At 36.2% G+C, this 22,912-nt stretch overlaps 2 protein-coding genes across 17 annotated transcripts in view; one reads left to right on the top strand and one right to left on the bottom strand.

The window, feature by feature from the left end:
* Positions 1-11,128, bottom strand: part of mical2b (microtubule associated monooxygenase, calponin and LIM domain containing 2b) — a 78,942-nt gene extending 67,814 nt beyond the window's left edge. For 7 of the 16 annotated variants that reach the window (XM_051689648.1, XM_051689655.1, XM_051689649.1 and 4 more), the window contains exon 1: positions 10,958-11,128. The gene's annotated coding sequence lies outside the window, so the exon portion shown is untranslated. Of the gene's footprint in view, positions 1-10,748; positions 10,864-10,957 lie in introns of those variants that run through there. The other 9 variants (XM_051689635.1, XM_051689637.1, XM_051689642.1 and 6 more) reach the window with 4 other exon arrangements.
* A 2,912-nt stretch (positions 11,129-14,040) lies between these two features.
* On the top strand, positions 14,041-22,334 carry dkk3b (dickkopf WNT signaling pathway inhibitor 3b). Its single transcript, XM_051689632.1, has 8 exons — positions 14,041-14,324; positions 14,530-14,655; positions 14,986-15,066; positions 18,945-19,037; positions 19,528-19,672; positions 21,373-21,523; positions 21,734-21,893; positions 21,944-22,334. The coding sequence occupies exons 1-7, from the start codon at positions 14,127-14,129 to the stop codon at positions 21,789-21,791; spliced, it is 852 nt and encodes a 283-aa protein (XP_051545592.1). The 5' UTR covers positions 14,041-14,126; the 3' UTR covers positions 21,792-21,893; positions 21,944-22,334.
* Positions 22,335-22,912: the final 578 nt, after the last annotated feature.

Genomic DNA, 22,912 nt, shown 5'->3' with positions numbered 1-22,912 from the left:
GGCCAGACTGGTTCGAGCTGACAGAAAGGCTACGGTAACTGAGATAACCACTCTGTACAATTGTAGTGAGCAGTATAGCATATCATAATGCACAACATGTCGAACCTTGAGGCGGATGGGCTACAACAGAAGACCACCATATAATGTTCCACCATAATGTTCCTAATAAAGTGCTCAGTGAGTGTACACTTGTTTGTATTTTTATTTGTTCATTTAAGTAATTAATCTTTCATAATAGTACTGAACATTTTAATATCCACCATTTTAATAACAAATGCATGACATTGTCTTTTATACAGCAATGTTTTTGATTAATACCTGCTTTCTTTTAATGCGTGACCTCGTAATTGTGTCACTGATAATTGAGTCATGAGTGTCCAAGTGTTCAGTCAATCAACATAACTTTTTCACAATATACTGATTCACAATATAGGGCGCAAGATAAATATTACATCTGATAACACCTAGTATTGCCAGCAGGCTTGTCTCTTCCAGTTGGGAATGGAGCGTTCGACTGGGAGTGTAATCAGTGTTCTCTGATATGTGAATGCCTCCTCAAGCACACATACCCAATCTAAACGAGTAAGCAGACTTGAAGAAAACAAAAGCTCAACAGCAGCTTTGTATCTTTCTCTTCATCACCACTCTTGATGGTCACTTGAGTTTGTCCCAGCTGGCAAGAACTTCTCATTTATCTGCAGGGTGGCTGATCTCTTCTTGATTTGTGCAGCCTCTTCCACATTGTTTGTTCGTTCCTATTTTTCTGTTCCTCCCCACACAAACATATAACTTGACCCAAATCCACAGCCCTTAAATTCTTTAAGGACCAATGACTGCAGAGACTGCTCTGATTGTCACTGGTCAATGTATGCAATGCAGTGTGGGAAAATTCCCACCGCTAAATTTAACCATGTACTGAAATAAGCCATAGAGGATATTTCTCAAGCAAGACATGCCAGTAAAGTAGCCATAACCGAAGTCCTAAATCCAGTGCAAAAATTATAATTGTGCATCAGCAATGACAAAGACTACAATTAGAAGCTACATTTACATTAAATACACTCAAAGGTTTGGACAAACCTACTAATTTTATTACCATTTCATTAAAAATATGAAATGACAAATGTAAAAATGAGATTATTGGCAAAAAGTTTAAACAAATCAAAACAATTTTATATTTTAGCCTCTTTAAAAGGAATATTCCAGGTTCGTTACAAGTTAAGCTCAATTGACAGTATTTGTGGAATAATGTTGATTACCACAAAAATTTATTTAGACTCATCTGTCCTTTTCATAAAAATAAATAAATAAATAAAAATAAAAAAAAAGCAAAATCGAGATTACAGTGAGGCACTTGCAATGGATGTGAATGTGGCCAATTTTTGGAGGGTTTAAAAGGCTGAAATGTGAAGCTTATAATTTTATAAAAACATTTACATTAATTCTTCAGTTAAAACTCATGTATTATTTGAACTGTAATGTTGTTTAAATCAGCATTTTTTTACAGTCATTTTAGGGTTTGTTGCATTACTCATGGCAACAAAGTTGTGAAATTGGATATAACTTTACACCAAAAAGGTTAGTAAGCAATTTTATCACACTAAAATTTAAAGTTAACATGCATATCATTTAAGTCTTGTGGCTATACTTTTAAAACAGCGAGTATTTTAACATTTACGGATTGGCCCCATTTGCATCCATTGTTAGTGTCTCACCGGAACTTTTTTTTTTTTTTTTTAAAGAAAAGGAGGGACGGATCAAAATTAATTTTTGTGGTTATCAATTTTATGCCATAAATGCTGTCGATTGAGCTTAAAGGGTTAGTTCACCCAAAAATGAAATTTCTCTCATAATTTACTCACCCTCATGCCATCCCAGATGTGTATGACTTTATTTCTTCTGCAGAACACAAATTAAGATTATTAGAAGAATATCTCAGCTATGTAGGTCCTCACAACGCAAATGAAAGGGTGCCAAAATATTGATGCTCCAAAAAGCATATAAAGACAGCATAAAAGTAATTCATGACTCCAGTGGTTAAATCCATAATTTCAGAAATGATATAACAGGTGTGGGTGAGAAACAGAACAATATTTAAGTCAATTTTTGCTAGACATTCTTCTCCCTGCCCAGTAGGGGGTGTATGCATTAAAAATGTGAATCGTCAAAAAAACAAGAAGAATGTGAAAGTTAAAGTGAAGATTGACTGAGCAGGGAGGAGAATTTATAGTAAAAACTGACTTAAATATTGATCTGTTTCTCACCCACACTTATCATATTGCTTATGAAGACACTGATTAAACCACTGGAGTCATATGGATTACTTTTATACTTAAGTGATTTTTGGACCTTCAAATTGTTGGCACCCAATCACTCGCATTGTAAGGACCAAAAGAGCGGAGATATTCTTCTAAAAATATTCATTTGTGTTCTACTGAAGAACGAAAGTCATACACATCCAGGATGGCATGAGGGTGAGTAAATGATGAAAGAATTTCATCATACCTATAACTTGTATTGAACCCAGTATATTCCTTTAAAGTAGCCATTCCTGAAAGCCGTTCAATTGCCCATCCTATCCATCATTAACAATCCTTCAAACAACCTCTTGCTAATGTAACGATTCCCCAAGTGGTACCATTCAATCAGACATGCAGTGCTCAACAAATTGACTCTGACAGCTAAGGTCTGCAGTCTTTCACCATAAGCTCTTGATGGATCTTTCAGCAGAAGCTTTATGCTTTGAGACCAGACCATCAAAGAGTTCAATCGCATCCCAGTGGACTGTAGAAAATAGCACCACTTCAAACTGGAATTCCTATGAGCCAACATTCCTGCACCTCTAAGATTATTCATGTGATCTAATCTAGGAACAAACAAATGGGACTAGGCATTTGAATCGTAGCTACTGAGAATGGCATATGTAATCACTTGTCTCAACAAATTCTGTAAAGCCGCAAAATGGCACAAATGATCATACGTTAGGCATAATGAAGGGGAAGATATAGGTCAAACCTGTAATGAGTTCTCTAGAGTAGCATCTTCAGCAAAGATTTGGTCTAGTGACATTCAACCAGGAAACACCCATGTGTAATACCCAGAAATCCCTAAAGTCATCAAAATCAATGCCAGACCTACAATACTCCAAGATAACTGTTGGCTATACTTTGTCTGTGGTTGTCTGTAGCAGGGCCGTAACCACCATAGACATTGAGGGGGACATGTCCACCCCCAGCATTCATAATAACGGTCTACTGATATGGGTTTTTCCATTGCTGATAATTAAATTACTACATTTGGTGAAACCAAGGAATTCTTGGGTGAACATAGCTACCTGTCAATCAACCACTGCGCTAAAACAAGATTTTTAAACTTTACCGGTACGTGTGGGCTTTTAAATGAAATAACTGTCCGATCGGAAAATACACAGGTTCACGGAACTTCTTCAATGTGCCTGATAGCCCATAACAAAGTCACAGATGAGAAACACACACATCTCTGAAGCTCTAATGCAGGTGCTCCTCTAAAATAACTGACAATTCTGCTCTAAACGTAGGCTAATGTTTGCACTTACATTAAATTTAATTAATTGGCTGAAACTATGTGCCACTATTTCACGTTTTTATTTTGTTACTATACTTTTTTGTGCTTTATTAATAAAGTGACACACTCATCATGCAGTAACACACTAACGTAATGACTGATGTATGCAGTCAATTATTCAGACCTCTCCTCGAAATCTGAACACAATTGGTCAAAAGAGACGCATACTACCAGGTGTTAATCGCGATGACGCCTATCTTAATACCAGGCAATAAACAGGGCACACGCAGCAGGAGTGTGTGTGAGAGACAGTGAAGTCAAAATTGAAAATGTTGTCTTATTTTATGTCAAAATGACAGACAGCATTTGAAATTTTCCGTCAATCTTTCAAAAAAGTACGTTACAGTATCCACTGCAGTTAACACCACTAGTCCAAACACAATTTTATCATTATCAGTGTACGACAGCAAACAGATAACGTTACAGCAGAAGTTGTCAATTAATGTTTATGATTAAATTACTACTAGAGCACAAAATTGTTTACAAGAGGATGAAGTCCTTCATAGATCTAGCCTCTTAATTTTGCTCTCAAAGAGCACCAGATTGATTTCTACTTTAAAAAGTAAAACAAATTCTTTCAGGAGAGCATGCCCACGGACCCCGCTAGAGGTTCCAAGGTCCACCCACCACAGTCTCAAAAATATCCTGTGGGAAACACTGAAGTAATAATGTCCATTTTGCTTAAATATGAAATAAATGGTCTTTCAGCTAATGCTATAAATTATCCAAGAACATTCTAACTTAGTACATTATGAAAATATTCATTAAAAGAATTACCAACAGGCCCCAAATTATGCAGTTCAACTACCATTTATTTAATAGATAAAAACAAAACACAACCAAAACTGAAGTACACTTGAAAGTAAAAGTACTATAAAAGATTTATGTTGGGATTTTAAGAATATGTACTACATTTAATAAAAAAATTTTTTTTAAAAATAAATTAAAAAAAAAAGGATTTTTGCTGCTTGTTCAATGTACTTAATTAAAATGAACAAAAGCAACACAGTTCTAGAACATTTTGTCACTGCTTGATTTCATAGCATTCTATCCATTTAATTTTTTTTTAAATGGAAATGTACTTAGGAAGTTGTGACTACATGAATACTTTGTAGTGTTAATGTAGCACTGAAGATGAATATAAAGGGGGGATATTTGTTAGTGTTTAATGTTTTGTTATGTTGAAATTTAGAAGAGTATCTGTTATGTTGGTGTATTAAAGGTTACCATTGTGGCGAATAGTGGAGCTTGAGCTAATAATGAGGACAGGTAGAACTAGCACATGAAGTTATTGCTTGCTTCACTGAGCAAATGCTGTGCTAACCATAGCATAGTTAATAAACTAAACACTGTAGTGCTTAAAACCAGCATGTATTTAACATGCTAACATTAACATTCACTAATTAGTACATAAAGAAAAAACAAAACATTATTTTAGTTACACTGACACGTCCAGTTTTGTTGGGGTTACCCAATTCAACTAGGTTATTTCTACACAAAGTGTTTGTGTTGAGATTACGAAGTAAGTTTATGTAAAAAAAAATAAAAAAATTCAAACACATGGAACCATTGTCCAAAAATGAATCAAGTTCATCAAAAAAAAAAAAATAATAATATATGTATAAAAATTCTTTTTTTCCCCCCTGAGTGTATCAGTTATATTTACTCAGCCCTGCTAATAACAGAATTTATACATCTGGACAAATTCTGAATATCTTTTGTAGAGTAAGAAAATAAGCAACCGTTGGAGACAATCAACTTTCACCCAACACCATCAAGAAATTTTTAATAAAATGATGTATCAACCACAAATGGACTGCTGTATTAATGCGGGTATGTTCTTGTAGAAATGTTCAGATAATCCCTGCTCAGAATAGACAGATCTCGAGTTTCAGGTTGTGCCATAGTGTGATTCTATAGCCGTACAGCAAGGTTCAAAGCCTTTACATTAGGCTAATGAAGTCCTTGGGTAAAAAAATCATCATAGTTGGCCTACTAATTAAATGGGCTAAATACGCTGTATACTGCCTACCATTTCATTAAATAGTATTTGAAACCGTACAAATCACGACCACAAAGTCAAGAGCATTAAATTGTGGAATACAGCACCCAACACAGTGTGCTCTGTTGTATATTGCACATTTTGGCAAATGTATTGTCATCTGGGTATTCTGTGCATACACACTATGTATATACTGCAGAAATGTTAATAGTATGGTAGCATGCTATTCTAAACAGACGTTTTCAAATATACTTTTCAGATGAACCAACTGAACTTTTCAAACAGAATAGGCCTCATTTGTTTTAGGACAGAATCAATTCTTTCAAAACGTATATATTTTAAGAGCTCCTTTGATGTTATCTTTTCAAATATATCGCAAACTTCAGATTTTCGGCAGCATCTTTAAAGGATCCCGTTTTGTTGATGATATGGCCACAATGATAACATGCCCACACAGCTTCCCACTTCCGCCCTAACGTTATCCAACCCACTGGGAAATAGAAGGATTATAAAGGAAATGTGCAAAGGGAAGCTTAAGAATTTGAATAAATGTGACGCCGCTCCAAACATGTGGGTCAAATGGCATCTTAAATGGCAGGGAACACACCCAAATATTTTCAACAAGAAATTTTGCATACCCTGGAATAAATCCTTTCCGTTATGCTAAAACCGGATTACTGACTATAAATCATATCTTCACAAGGGTGGAAGTGGATTTAGGTCAGCTTTGGTCCCATATTCTGCCATTTTTACACTGCAGCAACGGCATTCAGAACAAACGCATAATTACTGGATTTGCAGAAACCTCCTACTACCATTTTTACCATGACAAGTACCATGGAGCTGTTCAGTTTGAAGTCCAAAAGCCCGGAAAAATTACACCATGGGTTACCCTCTGGATTTTCCTATGTAAAATAATGTCTGTGGTAAACATAACTTGACGATACATGGTCATTTTGTTCTACAAAATTAGTCATACCTTAAATGTGAATTTAGAAGCTGTAATGGATTACATACATAAAAATAAATAAATAATAATAAAAAAAATAAATAAAAATAAAAAACAGACGGCAGCTTTAATAATTCACGAAATTCTGTTTCAAACCCCTTTTAAAATATAAAATGTTAACAAGAAGCAATTCTATGAATACAGGTGTCCAGATGATCTTCTCATCTGTATCATGTACAGAGTACAGATGGCTTCAAGAAGCATTATTAATTCCACATGCACCAACTGGAATCTGAATAAACTAGCCAGTAGGGTTATTCTATACGCCAAACTGCCCTGCCTAGCCCATAAGTGAATCAATGTTGCAAATTGGAGGGAATCTGAAACGGAAGCAAGTGGATGCAGTTAAGTAATACCACGAGCAGCCGGTATTTTGCCAAGATTTCCATACTGTTGCGGTTTTTCTTCCTTGGGGTTGTGCCCGTACATTCTGATACAATAGATCTTCACAAATACTGCCCACATGAAAAAAACAGAGGATAACGCCAGTCCAAGAGGACGGGGCGGTGCATGTGTTATTTTAAGAGTTGCCTCTAGTGCAGCAGATAAACTTTCAGCATTCATATCTGCACTGGAACACATTTCTCCTTGAACTTCCACAGTATTTCTTATATATGAGAGAAAAACAAGACTGAGAATAAAGGCAAAACCTCTGGCGGCATTTGTGTTGGCCTTATGGCCAGGAACCAATGGCTTATATTTCCATATATTTTCATTTCCTCCAAGTCCATTTCATGAACCTCTTTGCGGATCTCTTCTCATGCCTGTGGTGAAGTTGTGGTTGATTCAACAGAAACCCATTTAATAGGCAACACCACACTTCTAGTGTATTTCAGTATTTCTCTGCACACTCCTTATAAGTCAATGGCATATTCCAGGAAGGGATTGTGTAACACTGTTGTCCTATAGGCAACAGAGGGGACAATATATTTAAAAACCTCTCATAGGAGATATATAGTTAAGACTGATTATAAAGCTGCCACCTCTGGAGTTGCGAGTTCGAATCCATGGCTTGCTGAGTGACTCCACCCAGGTCTCCTAAGCAACCAAATTGGCCCAGTTGCTAGGGAGGGTAGAGTCACATGGGGTAACCTCCTTGTGATCACTATAATGTGATTCTCGCTCTCGGTGGGGCACACGATGAGTTGTGTGTGGATGCCGCGGAGAATAGCTTGGGCCTCCACACACACTACGTCTCCGCAGTAACGCGCTCAACAAGCCACGTGATAAGATGCGCGGATTGACAGTCTCAGATGCGGAGGCAACAGAGTTCGTCCTCTGCCACCCGGATTGAGGTGAGTCACTACACCACCACGAGGACTCAGAGCACACTGGGAATTAGGCATTCCAAATTGGGGAGAAAAGGGGAAGAGGAAAAAAAAAAAAAAAGATTGATTATAAAGGTATGGGAAATATCTGAAAGAGTAATTAAGGGGTTAGACGGACAAAAACACATCGCATTAATAATGTATAAAATTCCACTTAAACTACAAGACGAACTACTGCAAAATTACATTACACCATGTGACTACTGCAGGCTATACGGTTACATTTTGAATCATTACTGGGAATTTAGGATGTAGACATACTTGCCTTACACAAAGAACAAATATTTATCTATGCTACTCCTGCACGCTCATTGCAAACATGTAAACACAGAAGAATCACCAGGTGGAATCATTATTTCATAAAGCAATAGTGACTCATTAAGACACATTTGATACCAGTCTGAGCCTGTGATCTCTACATGCTCCAGGCAATAGAAACTAACAAAGAGTAATCCTGGACCAGCGGGTGAAAAGATAAACCTGTTCATGTAACATAATTGTGAAGGGAAAAACTCTCACCTGACAAGTAGGACAAACTCTATATGATCAAATGTGGATAAGTGTGCACTATGTCCAAAACACACACTTACAGTTGAAGTCAGAAGTTTACATACACCTTAGCCAAATACATTTAAACTCAGTTTTTCACAATTCCTGACATTTAAATCATAGAAATCTTTCCCTGTCTTAGGTGAGTTAGAATCACTACTTTATTTTAAGAAAGTGAAATGTCAGAATAATAGTAGAGAGAATTATTTATTTCAGCTTGTATCTCTTTTATCACATTCCCAGTGCATCAGAAGTTTACATACACTTTGTTAGTATTAGGTAGCATTGCCTTTAAATTGTTTAACTTGGGTAGCCTTCCACAAGCTTCTCACAATAAGTTGCTGAAATTTTGGCCCATTCCTCCAGACTGAACTGGTGTAACTGAGTCAGGTATGTAGGCCTCCTTGCTTGCACAAGCTTTTTCCATTTCTGCCCACAAATTTTCTATCAGATTTGGCTTTGTGATGGCCACTCCAATACTTTGCCTTTGTTGTTCTTAAGCCATTTTGCCACAACTTTGGAGGTATATATGCTTGGGGTCATTGTCCATTTGGAAGACACATTTGCAACCAAGCTTTAACTTCATGGCTGAGATTTTGTTTCAATATATCCACATAATTTTCCTTCATCATGATGCCATCTATTTTGTGAAGTGCACCAGTCCCTCCTGCAGCAAAGCACCCTCACAACATGATGCTGCCACCCCATGCTTCGGTTGGGATGGTGTTCTTCGGCTTGCAAGCCTCACCCTTTTTCCACCAAAAATAACGATGGTCATTATGGCCAAAAAGTTCCATTTTTGTTTCATCAGACCAGAGGAAATTTCTCCAAAAAGTCAGATATTTGTCCCCATGTGCACTTGCAAACTGTATTCTGGCTTTTTTATGGCAGTTTTGGAGCACTGGCTTCTTCCTTGCTGAGCAGCCTTTCAGGTTATGTCGATATAGGATTCGTTTTACTGTGGATATAGATACTTGTCTACCTGTTTTCTCCAGCATCTTCACAAGGTCCTTTGCTGTTGTTCTGGGATTGATTTGCACTTTTCGTACCAAATTAACGTTCATCTCTAGGAGACAGAATGTGTCTCCTTCCTGAGGGGTATGATGGCTTCGTAGTCCTAAACGACTTGCCAAAACTATAGTTTGCTAATATTAAATCTGTGGAGTGGTTAAAAAAATGAGTTTTAATGACTTCAACCTAAGTGTATGTAAACTTCTGACTTCAACTGAACATTTCTCCTTGTATGGCACATATCATAACTGAATTATTCACACAAATATAACTATGCACCTGTCATCTTAACTATTTTACCTGAGAACAGCCATAACTGGACCAAAACACTCTGGGAATGTGGTCAGTTTGGCCAATGGCTGTATCAAACAAATGATAAAATTACCAATAAATAAATAAATCAGGCTTTTAATGCTGTATTGGCATTATCAAGGACAGAGCTATTCAACTTCATAGGCCAGATGGAAAAAAAAATCTCTGGGGCATGCGGGCCCAGCCAGGAAATTTTGTTAACGAAAAGCTGCTATCAGATATTGTGTTATTGTAGGCCTATAATCAGGGCGGTGCTATTTGTTCACTATGTAAATAAAACAAATGTAATATATATATATATATATTATTACACACATATACATATATATATATATATATATTATATATATAAAATAAAAAAATAAAAAAGTGCTTTAAAATTGGTCCATAACAGAGTAAATCAGATTGATAATTTTATTGAACAATAATAATAAAGTTTGTTATAGATGTAATGATTTCAACTTTTTCTTGTTCCAAATTAATGAATATTACTTTTTTGTTTCTCCGAACTCACACTTGCCAGTCATCCATAATTTTAGTTCTTTAATCTGTCCATTTCGTCTAAATTATATATAATAATGATAATTTGTAATGCAACCTCTGAAAGAGTTTAAAAATGCACGAGACACTGTAAAAAAAACCGAGACGTGGCACGATTTCCGTCTAGCTCAAGTTTCAGTTAGAATAACAATTGAAAAACAGCGCGATCAGAAACAATACGCGTACGGTGTGAACAGCCCCTAAGACAACTGACAACCTCACGTGGGCCACTGAAAATTTCAAACGGGTCGGATTTGGCCCACGGTCCGCCAGTTGAATAGGCCTGATCTAGGAGATAAACTACAAACCTAGACAGCTGACAAGCACCTCAAAGGTTGAACTAAATTATTAAGATGTAATCGAACACCAAATTGGATATCCGATACAAACTTACCATTATTGAGTTGAAAATTCAGTCTTGTCCCAGCAGTTCAAGAAATAACATACTATATCACTAAACCTCTATTTGTTTTTAATTATTAAACAGCTTCACACTTGACAACCACGTATCACGTCAAAGCAGCGCGTGCCCGGTGTAGCGCGTCACTTTCCCAACAGCTCGTGCACCAACACGCGCTCAAAAATGTGTATCAACAAACTTACTTTTTCCTCTGCAAACTGACTTTCAGCTTCAGCGACAGCCACTGTAATCCAAAAATCTGTTTGAGGGTGGTCGATGTTATCCGTATAACGTACTAGACTTTTACCGTGTATTTCCAGGGAGACTGTTTTCTAAATATCTTATGACTCCATCAACACAGTAGTTGATGTGGGTCGCGCTCGCGACTGGCTGGCCTTTAAGGGCTTTAAAATTAGAGGCGGCGCTTCACATGACGCCCAATGGGAAGTTCAGATAAACTTGGAAAACGAAACCCACGCATTTTACTATAAAGGATCTCATGAATGCATTAAACATTCACATATGCACCTGTGCTATGGAATGTAGCCGAATTGTGCAAACAGTGAAGGAAGCCGTTTGTTTTTCTCAGTCTCTCTCCCTCACATACAGTCCATACAGTAAGCACTCTCTATTGCAGCTTAAGTTTTACTGTCCTACCAGCTGTCCTACTAACGCCTCGTGTTCTAGGCAGGCATCTGGTCTCACTCCTAACACCACTCTAAAACTCACCTAACTTCTACAAAACTGGATTTTCACTCTAAATAATATATTTTCATTAACCAAACAAAATGTTACTAATTTGCATAGTTTTGTGTCTTGATAATTATGATAAGCATGCATTATATCTTACAATAGTGGGATAATTGTTGGAGTTTTGCTGCACGATCTCCACAGCGAATCATATCACAGTGTTGAACGAGAAATTGTACTTTGGCGGCATCTACTGGACGACCAAAGGACGTGCACACGCAATTCACATTGAGAAAGGAGAGGTTTGACACAGCCCAGCTCCACCCTTGAGGGCCGTTCAAACCGAACACGTAATTGGGCTAAAAACTGCTAGACGCAACGTAACGAACAGACCAGAACCTTTTCTACTGATAGAATACTTCCGGACTTTGTTTTACTCTTTGAAAATGTGATTTTTGGTTATTCAAAGTATGAGAGTTTTTGTAAATGAGGCATATTTAATTAATCTTATACATTTATTAGTTTATTAGGTGCACTTAGTAATTTTTTGAATATGTCATTTTGGACTTACACTGACACCTTGCGGCTTGGATGCAGAATTATTCAAACGCAACAGTTTTCAGTTATTGATGCTATTGTAGAAATGTTATTTAATCCATGAATAAATGTGTCAAAAAACAGGGCAGCAGTGTTGGGGAGTAACGGAATACATGTAACGGGATTACATATTTAAAATACAAAATATTAGTAACTGTATTCCACTACAGTTACAATTTAAATAATTGGTAATTAGAATACAGTTACATTCAAAAAGTATTTTGATTACTGAAGAGATTACTTTGCATTTTATTGTTATTTGTTTAATTGAATATTTAGTCTATTAAGTTGTAAAACATTTATCCATAGAAATGATGCGATCCAAAGTGCATTTGAACAGCGGTGAAACACTTTCTTATGATGTGTTACATTCATACGAGCAGACAGAGAAGTAATTTTGAAGTAAATTTGGATCACAAGAAATAGAAATAAACCTTGTGTAAATTGTCATGTGAACATTTAGCTTAATGCTAAAATTATATTTCTAGCCATTTTACTTGCACCTGTTACCAGGCACAATCATAGTTTATTATCAAGAGCATCCACTTTAGATAAAACATTTTCTCTAGCAAGACCTTTGATGTTAGGGCAAAATCCTTATTCTTCATGAGAATTTTTGTATTGTTTTTCTGTGAAAATATCTAAAAGGTAAATTTGCTTTATCTCGTTTTAGAAGCAACACCGCATAAGATATTTAGGTTTTTCAGAGAATGTATTTTTAACATGTATTTTGTCTTACTGTACTGACAGAGTTTTTATAGTCAAAACAAGTGAAAAAATCTACCAGTGCTGAAGAAGTAATCCAAAGTATTTAGAATATATTACTGACCTTGAGTAATCTAATGGAATATGTTACAAATTACATTTTACAGCATGTATTCTGTAATCTGTAGTGGAATACATTTCAAAAGTAACCCTCCCAACCCTCCAGGGCAGTTACTGAGATAGTATTCGGCTGATCATGTGATTCTAACATGGCAGCCCCCATGTGTGGACCCTCTCCATGTAGAACAGCTTTTATAAGGTTACTGATATGACTGGAGTCTTCATCTCATGTGAGTGGTCAGGATTTTATGCATATGTTTCAAAATTACAATTAATTTCTTTAGAAGTAAAACTTTTTAAATGAGGAAAAAATATTGAGTGCACTTTTAATTTTCACACACATAAATGTAAGTTTTCCAACAAAAAGCCCCTTTCTCTGAAGCTTTTAAAGCAATTGAAAATCATGTATCTACTATTAAGGTTAGTACCATGTGTTGGATGTAATCCAATTACAATTAATTAGTTACTGTAATAGAATTACTTTTTAGTAAACAAAAGTAGTGTAATGCATTACATTTTAAATACTTTTAATCAGATAACAGTTACTGACTTTCAATTAATTTCATTACTTTTAAGTACATTATAGGGTAATGTTTTTTCTAATATATTATTTATGTGGAATACATGAATTATGGCCCCGTAACGAGTCATTGTGAAGAAGAAATGAGGTGCTGCGTGAATGACTTGTGTTTAACAATGAACAAGGAAGAAATATAGACATTATTTTGAATTTGTTGAGCAGAAAAGTGGTTAGAAAGTAGCGAAAAAGTAAAGTAATCAGTAATGTGATTACTTTTCCAATGAAGTAATTCATAAAGTAATCTTATTACAATTTTAGATAAATAAAAGTAATTTGTAGTGGATTACTATTTTTAAGTAACTTACCCAACTATAGTTAGTACTAAAAGAAATGCTCTAAAGACTGTTAGTTTATGTTCTGTTATAAGATGTTTAAATAATACCTAGGTCATGTGTTTATTTGTGATTTTTTTCTATCCTTCCCCTGGCAGTAATATATGTGATATAATGTGTTGTAATGTTGTTTAAAGCATAAAAATAAAAAAAAACGAGACGTGTAAAGTGCTCCTTTTATCCCGTCTTTATAGACCAGTGCACTGTCGCTTTAATAATTAGGCATCAGACTCAAGCGAGTGCCAAAAATCTATTTCCTGGTTTTCCCCCTCCTTCCATTTGCAATTTTCCTAATAAAACACGTCTGTGTTTCCAGCAGGACTAACTCGCCGGGTTGAAAATAAAACTATGCTGAAATTTGCGATACTCTCCCTTTGTGCGGGCTTTGTGGTTGGGAGCTCAATTCACAGAAGTGGACATGTGGACATCACCGACACATTGGAGGCGCATGTGTCACAGGGACAAACCACTTTAAACGAGATGTTCAGGGAGGTGGAAAAACTGATGGAGGACACGCAGCAGAAATTAGAGGAGGCTGTGCACCAGGTATGACAGGATGAAAAGCCAAACTAGTTTAAGATTGGCATTGTGTTTGCAACTTTGCAACTTTGCGCAATCGTCCATTACGCACGAGGATTAAACGCAATATCTAATAGATAAACTGTAATCACAACTATCCTTTTCACAGTTAAGTACAGTGCTATTAATCTGAACCTTATACTGATGCTATTTCATTAATATACACAATCAGATGGACAACGAGTCTTCAAAGTCGCTGCTATATGGACGCAACTTTCCTGCCAGTTTCCACAATGAAACTACAAGTGAGATTAATGTTGGAAACAGGACCTTCAAACTGATAGAGAGGATCGACAAGGTGGTTCTTTTTAAGTCTTTACCTGATTTAGTTTAGCTTTTTCTTTGCACTGTATTGCCATGATTGAATGTGTTTAATAACCCATATGCCTTTATAGCTTGATAGACATGAATCCATGATTGAAGTTGTAAAATAAACGTATATGTAATGTTAAATATATATGGAAAATGGAGTGATTTATATATTGTATTATGTATCTTAATGTTTGTGAAAGCCAAATCTGATGTCAAATGCCACATAAGAAAGCATTTAATGAATCATCAAAGTAATTGATTTTCCAGCACAGACTGTTTCCATTTCTGTGACTAAACACCTGGTTTTCCTCCCTAGGAAACCGACAATAAGACTGGGAAAACACAATTTTCCAGAACTCTCATTCAAAGCACTGGACAGTGGAATGAAGTCGATCACGTAAGTCAAAGAAAAGTTTATTTATTAAAATCAACATGGATTTTCAATTTAACCAACCCTCAGATTTGGACCTGCTGTTTGCATGAGAAACGTGGTACATCAAGCCTCAGCTGTACTGCCTCATTAAGGAAGTTTTTCTAAACATGGTGAATTGTTGTAAACCATTTAATAAATGGTCTGAGGGACAGATGGTCCACATCTGTCCATTTAATGCTCATTGTAGCTTAAGCCGATTCCCATGTTCCAGTCTTGGTTGCTGTGTTAAAAACTACAATGTAAGCCATTATTTCTCAAAGATATCTTTTACTAGAAATTAGTCATTTAAACCATGGATCACTTACACGAACACATTGTCTTCGTTTTCAGACTAAATATAGATGCACTCAGTTTTCCTGAATAATAACATGCACAGTCTAATACCTTTATTGAGTCAGTTAAATTATGTCAGCTACCATTATAACGATCTCAGAGTACAATTTGAAATTACATTGGATAAACTATGCATATGTGCATAAATATAATGGTGCTTGTGCATCACTACATGCTATAAACTATTTTACTGATTGCAGTGTCATTAGAGACTCTTGGCCATGCAGTCATCTGACACTGTGACAATATACGGTGAAATTAGAACAGCTGGAAAAAATGCATGGAAAGTTGTGCATTGGGAATGTGTGGTCAAGAGTTCGTGCCAGCCGTAATGTTGCCATTAAGCAACTCTAGTGGTTTATAACAATTTTTGCAGAGTGTGGCAAATCTTAGCTCATAGTAAAGGAATAATAATGTATAGACAGCTGGTTATTATTGCAAAATAATCTGAAAAATGTCCAACAGGGTGATCAGGATGCCGATGCGGAGCTTTATACACTATCCCACTTATTTACAGCTACTTATCGAATAAATAAATAAATGGATATGAAATATTTGAGTTGATCTATCAGAATCAAATAATCTAGAGAGCCACATAAGAGTGCAACAGTGCCGCCCACTATTTTAGCCGTCTTGGTTCCGGCAGCATTGTTCCTATTAAGTTTTTCCATAGAGATTTCTTAAAATCCTTCATAAAAGAGTTCTAATCCATGAAACAAACCAACCAGCTCTGAGGTAAATCGCAACGTTACAAACTTTGATTTGAAGCAAAAAAGTATTTGAAAACCGGACAAAAAGACAAAGGCACAAGACTGTGTACTTTTTCATGTTCAATCCCATGAAGCATAGCGAATGGCATAATGCAGTTTACCCCAAAGTCTTTCTTGCAAGCCAGTCCACTGGCGGCCATCTTTGGAATGCTCCCAGAAAGCTATTTCCAGTCATGAAAGTGCAGTTCCAATCTACTTAAATGGGGGAAAACAGTTGGTCAAGATTACTATCAAAAACCTATTTCAAATCGGCAGTAAAATCTGACAACAGTAGTATCATAAATTTAGCTTCTTTCCCTCAGATCAGTGGTTCCCAACCCTGGTTGTGGAGTACCCCCAACACTGCACATTTTGTATGTATCCCTTATTTAATAGACCCAATTCTGCTCATGGAGCCTCTACTGAGCAGATGAGTTGAATCAGGAGTGTTCGATGAGGGAGATATCCAAAATATGCGGTGTTGGGGGTACTCCAGGATTGAGGGTTTGGAACCACTGCCTTAGATTACGCTAAAAAAACGCAATTATCCTGGCTTGTATAGCTAATGCATATGCGCGTTCTTGAGTTGATTGACAGGCAATTTCCATATCTAAAAAGCGATTGGCTCTTTTACCTGTAAGGCAGAACTTCCTTTCTACAAACGTTGATCGTTGGGCGTTCCAATTTCTCCCATTTATTTTAATAGAAGTGGCCCGTCTCTGTTAAATAGTCTCTGTTTAACCTTTTTAAGTATTATAACAATATATTTTAAGTTTATTGCAAAATATTCAGATGTATACAAATATCTATGTAATTTGAGTGTAGAGAGAACGACTTCATTGTGTCGTGCACAGTGCATCATGGGAGTGGGCGGTCACTGCATAGCTCTGTTTGTGTGCTTCGTTTGCTGCGATTCTCTGATTTGGTGGATCTTTCTCTGCAGGATTATGGGTACTGTAGTTCTTCATCACAAATTTGCTGATTTAAACTTTAACATTTTTTTTTATTTTTATATGAATTTAAAATAATGTCGAATGGTGGCTTCAACAGAAGCATATACCATCGATTAACAACCACAGAGTTCAGGTCTGCTTTTAAAGGTAAAGAGAAGTTATTATTAAAAATTAATTCCACTAGGGAAAAAAAAAATCATAGAATCTTTACTTTCAGAACCAGATTGTTTCACTCTTTTATGGCATATGACATTGATTTTGCAGCTTGGAGTAATTTGGGATCATTTAATTTGCATGTTTTGTACATATTTCCAATTTGTATGCTGTCAAATATAAACTAACTTGGACAAGTTGTTTTTGTCCGGAACATCTGAATTTGTTTGACGAGAAGCACTTAGTGTTTCAAGTGACTCATTTGGAAAAGGCTCACCCACATGAGTCTAGACTCTAGATGTTGTGAGTCTAGAGGGGGAGGGTAACTCTTTGTTCTTGGCTGCTAAGTGGTAGGTCTCTGTGCTGAGCACTATATTTCAGCACCTCGAGCTCTGTGTATATGTGGTATTATGACACAGCCAATGAGATCATCAAACATTAACCACTTTAAAAAATGGACTGTATTAAACCGCTAAGACCATTCACAGCTTCTGTGCTTTAAAGGGATAGTTCACCCACAAGTGAATATTTTCTCATTTACTCACCCTCATGCCATCCCAGAGGCAAAGCAAATCCCACTCTGTAGGTCCTTACAATGCAAGTGAATGGTGGCCTGAACTTTTGAAGGTCCAAAAAGCACATGATGGCGGCATAAAGTATTCCATATGACTCCAGTGGTTAAATCCATATCTTCAGAAGCGATATGATAGGTGTGGGTGAGAAACAGGTCAATGTTTAAGTAAGTTTTACGATAAATTCTCCTTCCTGCCCAGTAGGTGGTGATATGCATGAAGAATGTGAATCATCTAAAACAAAAGAAGAATGCGAAAGAGGAGCTTTATAGTAAAAAGGACTTGAATATTGATGTTTCTCACCCACACCAATCATATTGCTTCTGAAGACATGGATATAACCACTGGAGTCTTATGGATTACTTTTGTGCTGCTTTTGTGCTTTTTGGACTTTCAGAGTTCTGGCTACCATTCAGTTGCATTGTATGGACCTACAGAGCTGAGATATTCTTCTAAAAATCTTCGTTTTTGTACTGCAGAAGAAAGTCATACACATCTGGGATGGCATGAGGGTGAGTAAATGATGAGAGAATTTTTATTTGTGGGTGAACTATCACTAAGTATTTACAGCATAGATTCATTTGTTTCCCTCCTTTTCCCTAGACTATAAGGGTGACAAAATTGTAGTGTTTATATTGTAGTGTTTCTAACAAAAAAAGACTGTTCAATAATACAAATGTATTCACTAATCTTAGGAAGCCAAGCTTTTACAAATGTTCCAGACAATAAAAATGTGTGTTTCGGTAAATGGTAGGTGGGTGTTTCTTTTGCAGAGTTCCCAACTGGATTTCTGTCTGCGAGGCGTAACACCTCTTTGGAATTTCCTAACCGTAAATCCAAAACAAAAACGCACACCCTATTACAGAAGTTTGTGTGGAGAAACCAGAGCAAAAAAAAAAAATGTTTTGCAAAAAAAATGCTAAAATGAATACTGTATAAGCACTGTAGTATACTGGCTGACACTATCAGAAAATAAAGGCATCTTGTGTGATTTTGTATCCCCCTTATCATATGGAGAACTCAACTGTAAATGCAATAACAGTGTCTATATATAATGTATGTTCAATGCTTGTTTTACACAGGAGTGCATGATTGATGAGGATTGTGGGGACGGCAGCTACTGCCTGTATGAGATTGTCACCTCCAAATGTATGCCCTGCCAGACGGCTAATATGGTGTGTGCTTTTTAAAGTCCCTTTGCAGTAAGATAAAAATGAAAGTAATAGTTCTATATATATATATATATATTAGTTCAAACACCTATAAGCAAAAAATAAGCATACAAATCTGTTTGTGCTGCAAGTAAATGTATTTGTATGTTCCAAAACTGGAGATTTTTCTGAAGTATAAGCTTATTGTATGACAGCAAGTTTTAGAGACTAATAGTGTATTATTTATTCAAATGTCTCTACATTTCTAGAAAAATAATCTTGATTCAAATTGGGAATGTAGAATGTTTGCAGACAATTGGGCAAAATAAAATACAATGCGGAAATTGAATAGAGATGCCTTGCAAGCACTATAATGATCAATATTTTATTAGATAAAGATTTTTTTTATTTGCATTGTTTACTTATTTTGTTCATCTTTTTTCAAAGGGAAAAAAACCCAACAACATTTATTTTTGTTCTTGCTAATTTACTGTTCTGATACTTGTATTCATAGGAATGTACAAAGGATGAGGAGTGTTGTGGCGATCAGCTGTGTGTGTGGGGTGTTTGTGCTCTGAACAGAACTAAAGGACAGTCTGGGACAATCTGTCAATTCCAGACTGACTGTAGTCCTCAACACTGCTGTGCCTTCCACAAAGGTAGGACACTACTGAGACACTTCAACAGAATGACAGAATAAAGAGGTGGAAAATGTTAAATTAGTTTAAAAGATCATGAAAGTCACAGTACAATATAGTGATACACTACATGGCCAAAGTATGTGGACAAGGACACCCCAAAAACGCACCCATATGAGCTTGATGAACATCTCATTTCAAATTAAAGGGATAGTTAAACCCAATAAAGAAATGTCATAATTTCCTTGAAACACTCAAATATGTTAGGCCGAATGACAGCCTCAGTCACCATTTACCTTCAAAAGCTGCAATGATAGTGAATGGTGACTGAGGCTAACAATTCTGCCTAACATCTTTCGTGTTACAGGGGAAGAAAGTAAGTCATATGGGTTTGGAAAAACACAACGGTGAGTAAATGAAGACAGATTTTTATTTTATTTTGGGCAAACTATCCGTTTAGTAGCGAGTTTGTCCTCCATTGCTACAACTTCCACTCTTCTGGGAAGGCTTTCCACTAGATGTTAAAAGTTTAGACATGGCTGTTGGGATTTGCTCCCAGTCTGACATGAGTATCAGTGCGGTCAGGGACTTTTGAGCTATGTGGTCTGGCTCGCAGTTAGGGTTCCAATTCATAGCTAGTCACATTTTCCCACAGCAGACTCTGTAAACCATTTCTTTATGGACCTTGCTTTGTGAGGTGCTACACTGAAAGTCACTGAGCTCTTTGGCTTGCTTTATTGTACTGTAGGGGATTGCACAGCTGTACTGTATGCTTAATTGTATGGACCTGTTTGAAATGGGTATACCTATAATAGCTAATTAAAAAAGGGTGTCCACAAAATTTTGGCCATGGAGTTGTATAGAAGATATCCACAGTGGGCAGAGGTTTACTTTGTAACACATCTGGAAAAATATCTAGTTCCACAGAGAGCAGGGACCTCCCAGTTAGAAGATTTGGCATCTGCTGTACCTCTCTCTGTGCTTGCGCTCTCTCTCTCTCTCTCTCTCTCTCTCTCTGTGTTTTTTTTTCTGTTTTAATGCTTTATTGGCATGCCAATAATTTGTCATTTTATATATTGCCAAAGCATTTACAGTTGACCTGCATAAAAATAAATTAAAATGATTTTAATAAATTAAAATGATACAAAAAAAAAAAAGAGGAAATGACGCACAGAAAACATCCGTTACTCGTCAGATAACATTAGAGTGAATTAATGATCTTCTCTTCCCATGTATGGATGATTGGTTTAGTATTCCATGATGTTGGACAATGTACTACATCATTTACGATGAAATCATCTGATCCAGAAAAGCTCATGTGTTTTGAGCCTGATATTACGGTGTGTGTGGGTGGGTGGGGGGATTTTCATTTTAATGGGAATCCCCTCCTCTTAGTAATAGTATGTGATATTTTATGAGTTGGGGGTGGGACTATCTAACGGTTTGAAGGACAGCAGATGAGCGGTGTATTCGGAAAGCTGTTTTGAAAACATTATTTTTGCAGTTCCGTCTGGTGGCACTAGTGTCGCAGAAATTACATCAGCTTAAAAAAAAAAAAAAAAAGTGTGATGAAGACCAATGGTGACTTGTGAATAAAAATAAAATGACAAATAAAGGTAAAAAGAGAATGAGAATAACAAAAACAATAGGGACATAAGTATACTAATGGTTGACAGACTCAGTCTCTCTCTCTCTCTCTCTCTCTCTATCTCTATCTCAAGCCCTTCTCTTTCCTGTGTGCCGCCCCAAGCCACAAGAACGCCAGAGCTGTCATGATCACCCTAACCAGCTAATGGAGCTATTACTGTGGGACGATGAAGGCCCGCTTGAGCACTGCCCATGTGCTGCAGGTCTGCACTGCCAGCCTCTCGGGTGAGCGAGCAATTTATCACCAATCTCAAACATTCCTTGCATGTATCTTTTGATCTGACCTGTTTTGGTCTGACCCAAAATAATTAGCTTATGACTGTACATTTGTATATTAAAAGAAATATGTGTATTAACAATATTTCCAGAAAAGAAACAAGATGATAAAAGATTATAAAAAACAAAAAAGTATCAATTGCCCTGTTTATGTTGCAGGAAAGAATCATTGTGTGTGAGTGAGAGAAACACGTCTGGTGAAGGCATCGTGGACTGATCTCCAGGATCTTCTCCAGAATGAAACTATCCATTGTTCACAAAGTCAGCTCTGCACTTTGCATGTTATATATATATATATATATATATATATATATATATATATATATATATATATATATATATATATATATATATATATATATATATATAATATTTGCCTGTTTTTATGTTGCTTTCAGCTAATATGAGAATTACTCCTGTAGTACTTAACTAAAAGAAACTGTACTGTAGAAGTAAATCAATTTTGTAGATTTCCCCACAAAATCGGCACAACACAAAAAATGTGAATTGTGCAGGTTCTGTCTGGGCCTAAACATTTGTCATATTTTAATTTCTAATGCCTGTATCTACAGAAAGCTCTGCATTCTACTTGCATGATTGTGCCTTCTTATTGTCTCCTAATTTAATGGGATGTGCTCTTATTTATGATATAACTTTATTTTATTGTCACTGTAATATTTTGTTAGAATATGACAATGTTGACCAAGCTTGACTTTGTGTTCCTTCTTAATAAATATGGTTTCAATTCAAGATTAGTATATGCTGGTTACCATGACCATTTCAACATGTACATATACTGTATAAAAAAAAAGAAAAGAATTTACGTCTGAACAGCAGGTGGTAGTGTTGGATTGCATTATGTACAAAGAAAGTTAAAGGGATGGTTCACCAAAAAATGTAAATTGTCATTTGCACACCCTCGTGTTGTTCTAAACGTGTATGACTTTTTTATCAACAGAACACAAAAGGTGACTGAGGATCTCCATTTACTTTCATTGCTTCTTTTTTTTTTTTTGCCATGCAATCAAACAGGTTGTCAGTCCCTTACATTCTCCACAACATCTCCTTTTGTGTTCCACAGAAGTAATAGGGGTTTGGGACAGTTGGAGTAAACTAACACTTAAGGTTGGTCAAGTGTAGCTGAAAACACTAAAGAATAATTAATTCAAACCTAGTGGCATGTTTTCACACAAATGTTGGATTTTGATGGGGAAACTCTGTAAATGCTTAAGTTAATTTTCAGTTAAAAACTAGACCCGGATATTATATACCGTATATTTTGATCCAGGATATATTTTAATACTTAATATGCATACATTCAAACTATTTGCTTAGAGC

This window comes from Myxocyprinus asiaticus, chromosome 46 (assembly GCF_019703515.2).
Source record: "Myxocyprinus asiaticus isolate MX2 ecotype Aquarium Trade chromosome 46, UBuf_Myxa_2, whole genome shotgun sequence".
Classification (NCBI taxonomy): Eukaryota; Metazoa; Chordata; class Actinopteri; order Cypriniformes; family Catostomidae; genus Myxocyprinus; species Myxocyprinus asiaticus.
Note: the sequence above shows the minus strand (reverse complement) of the source record. Positions and strands in the feature narration are given on the sequence as shown.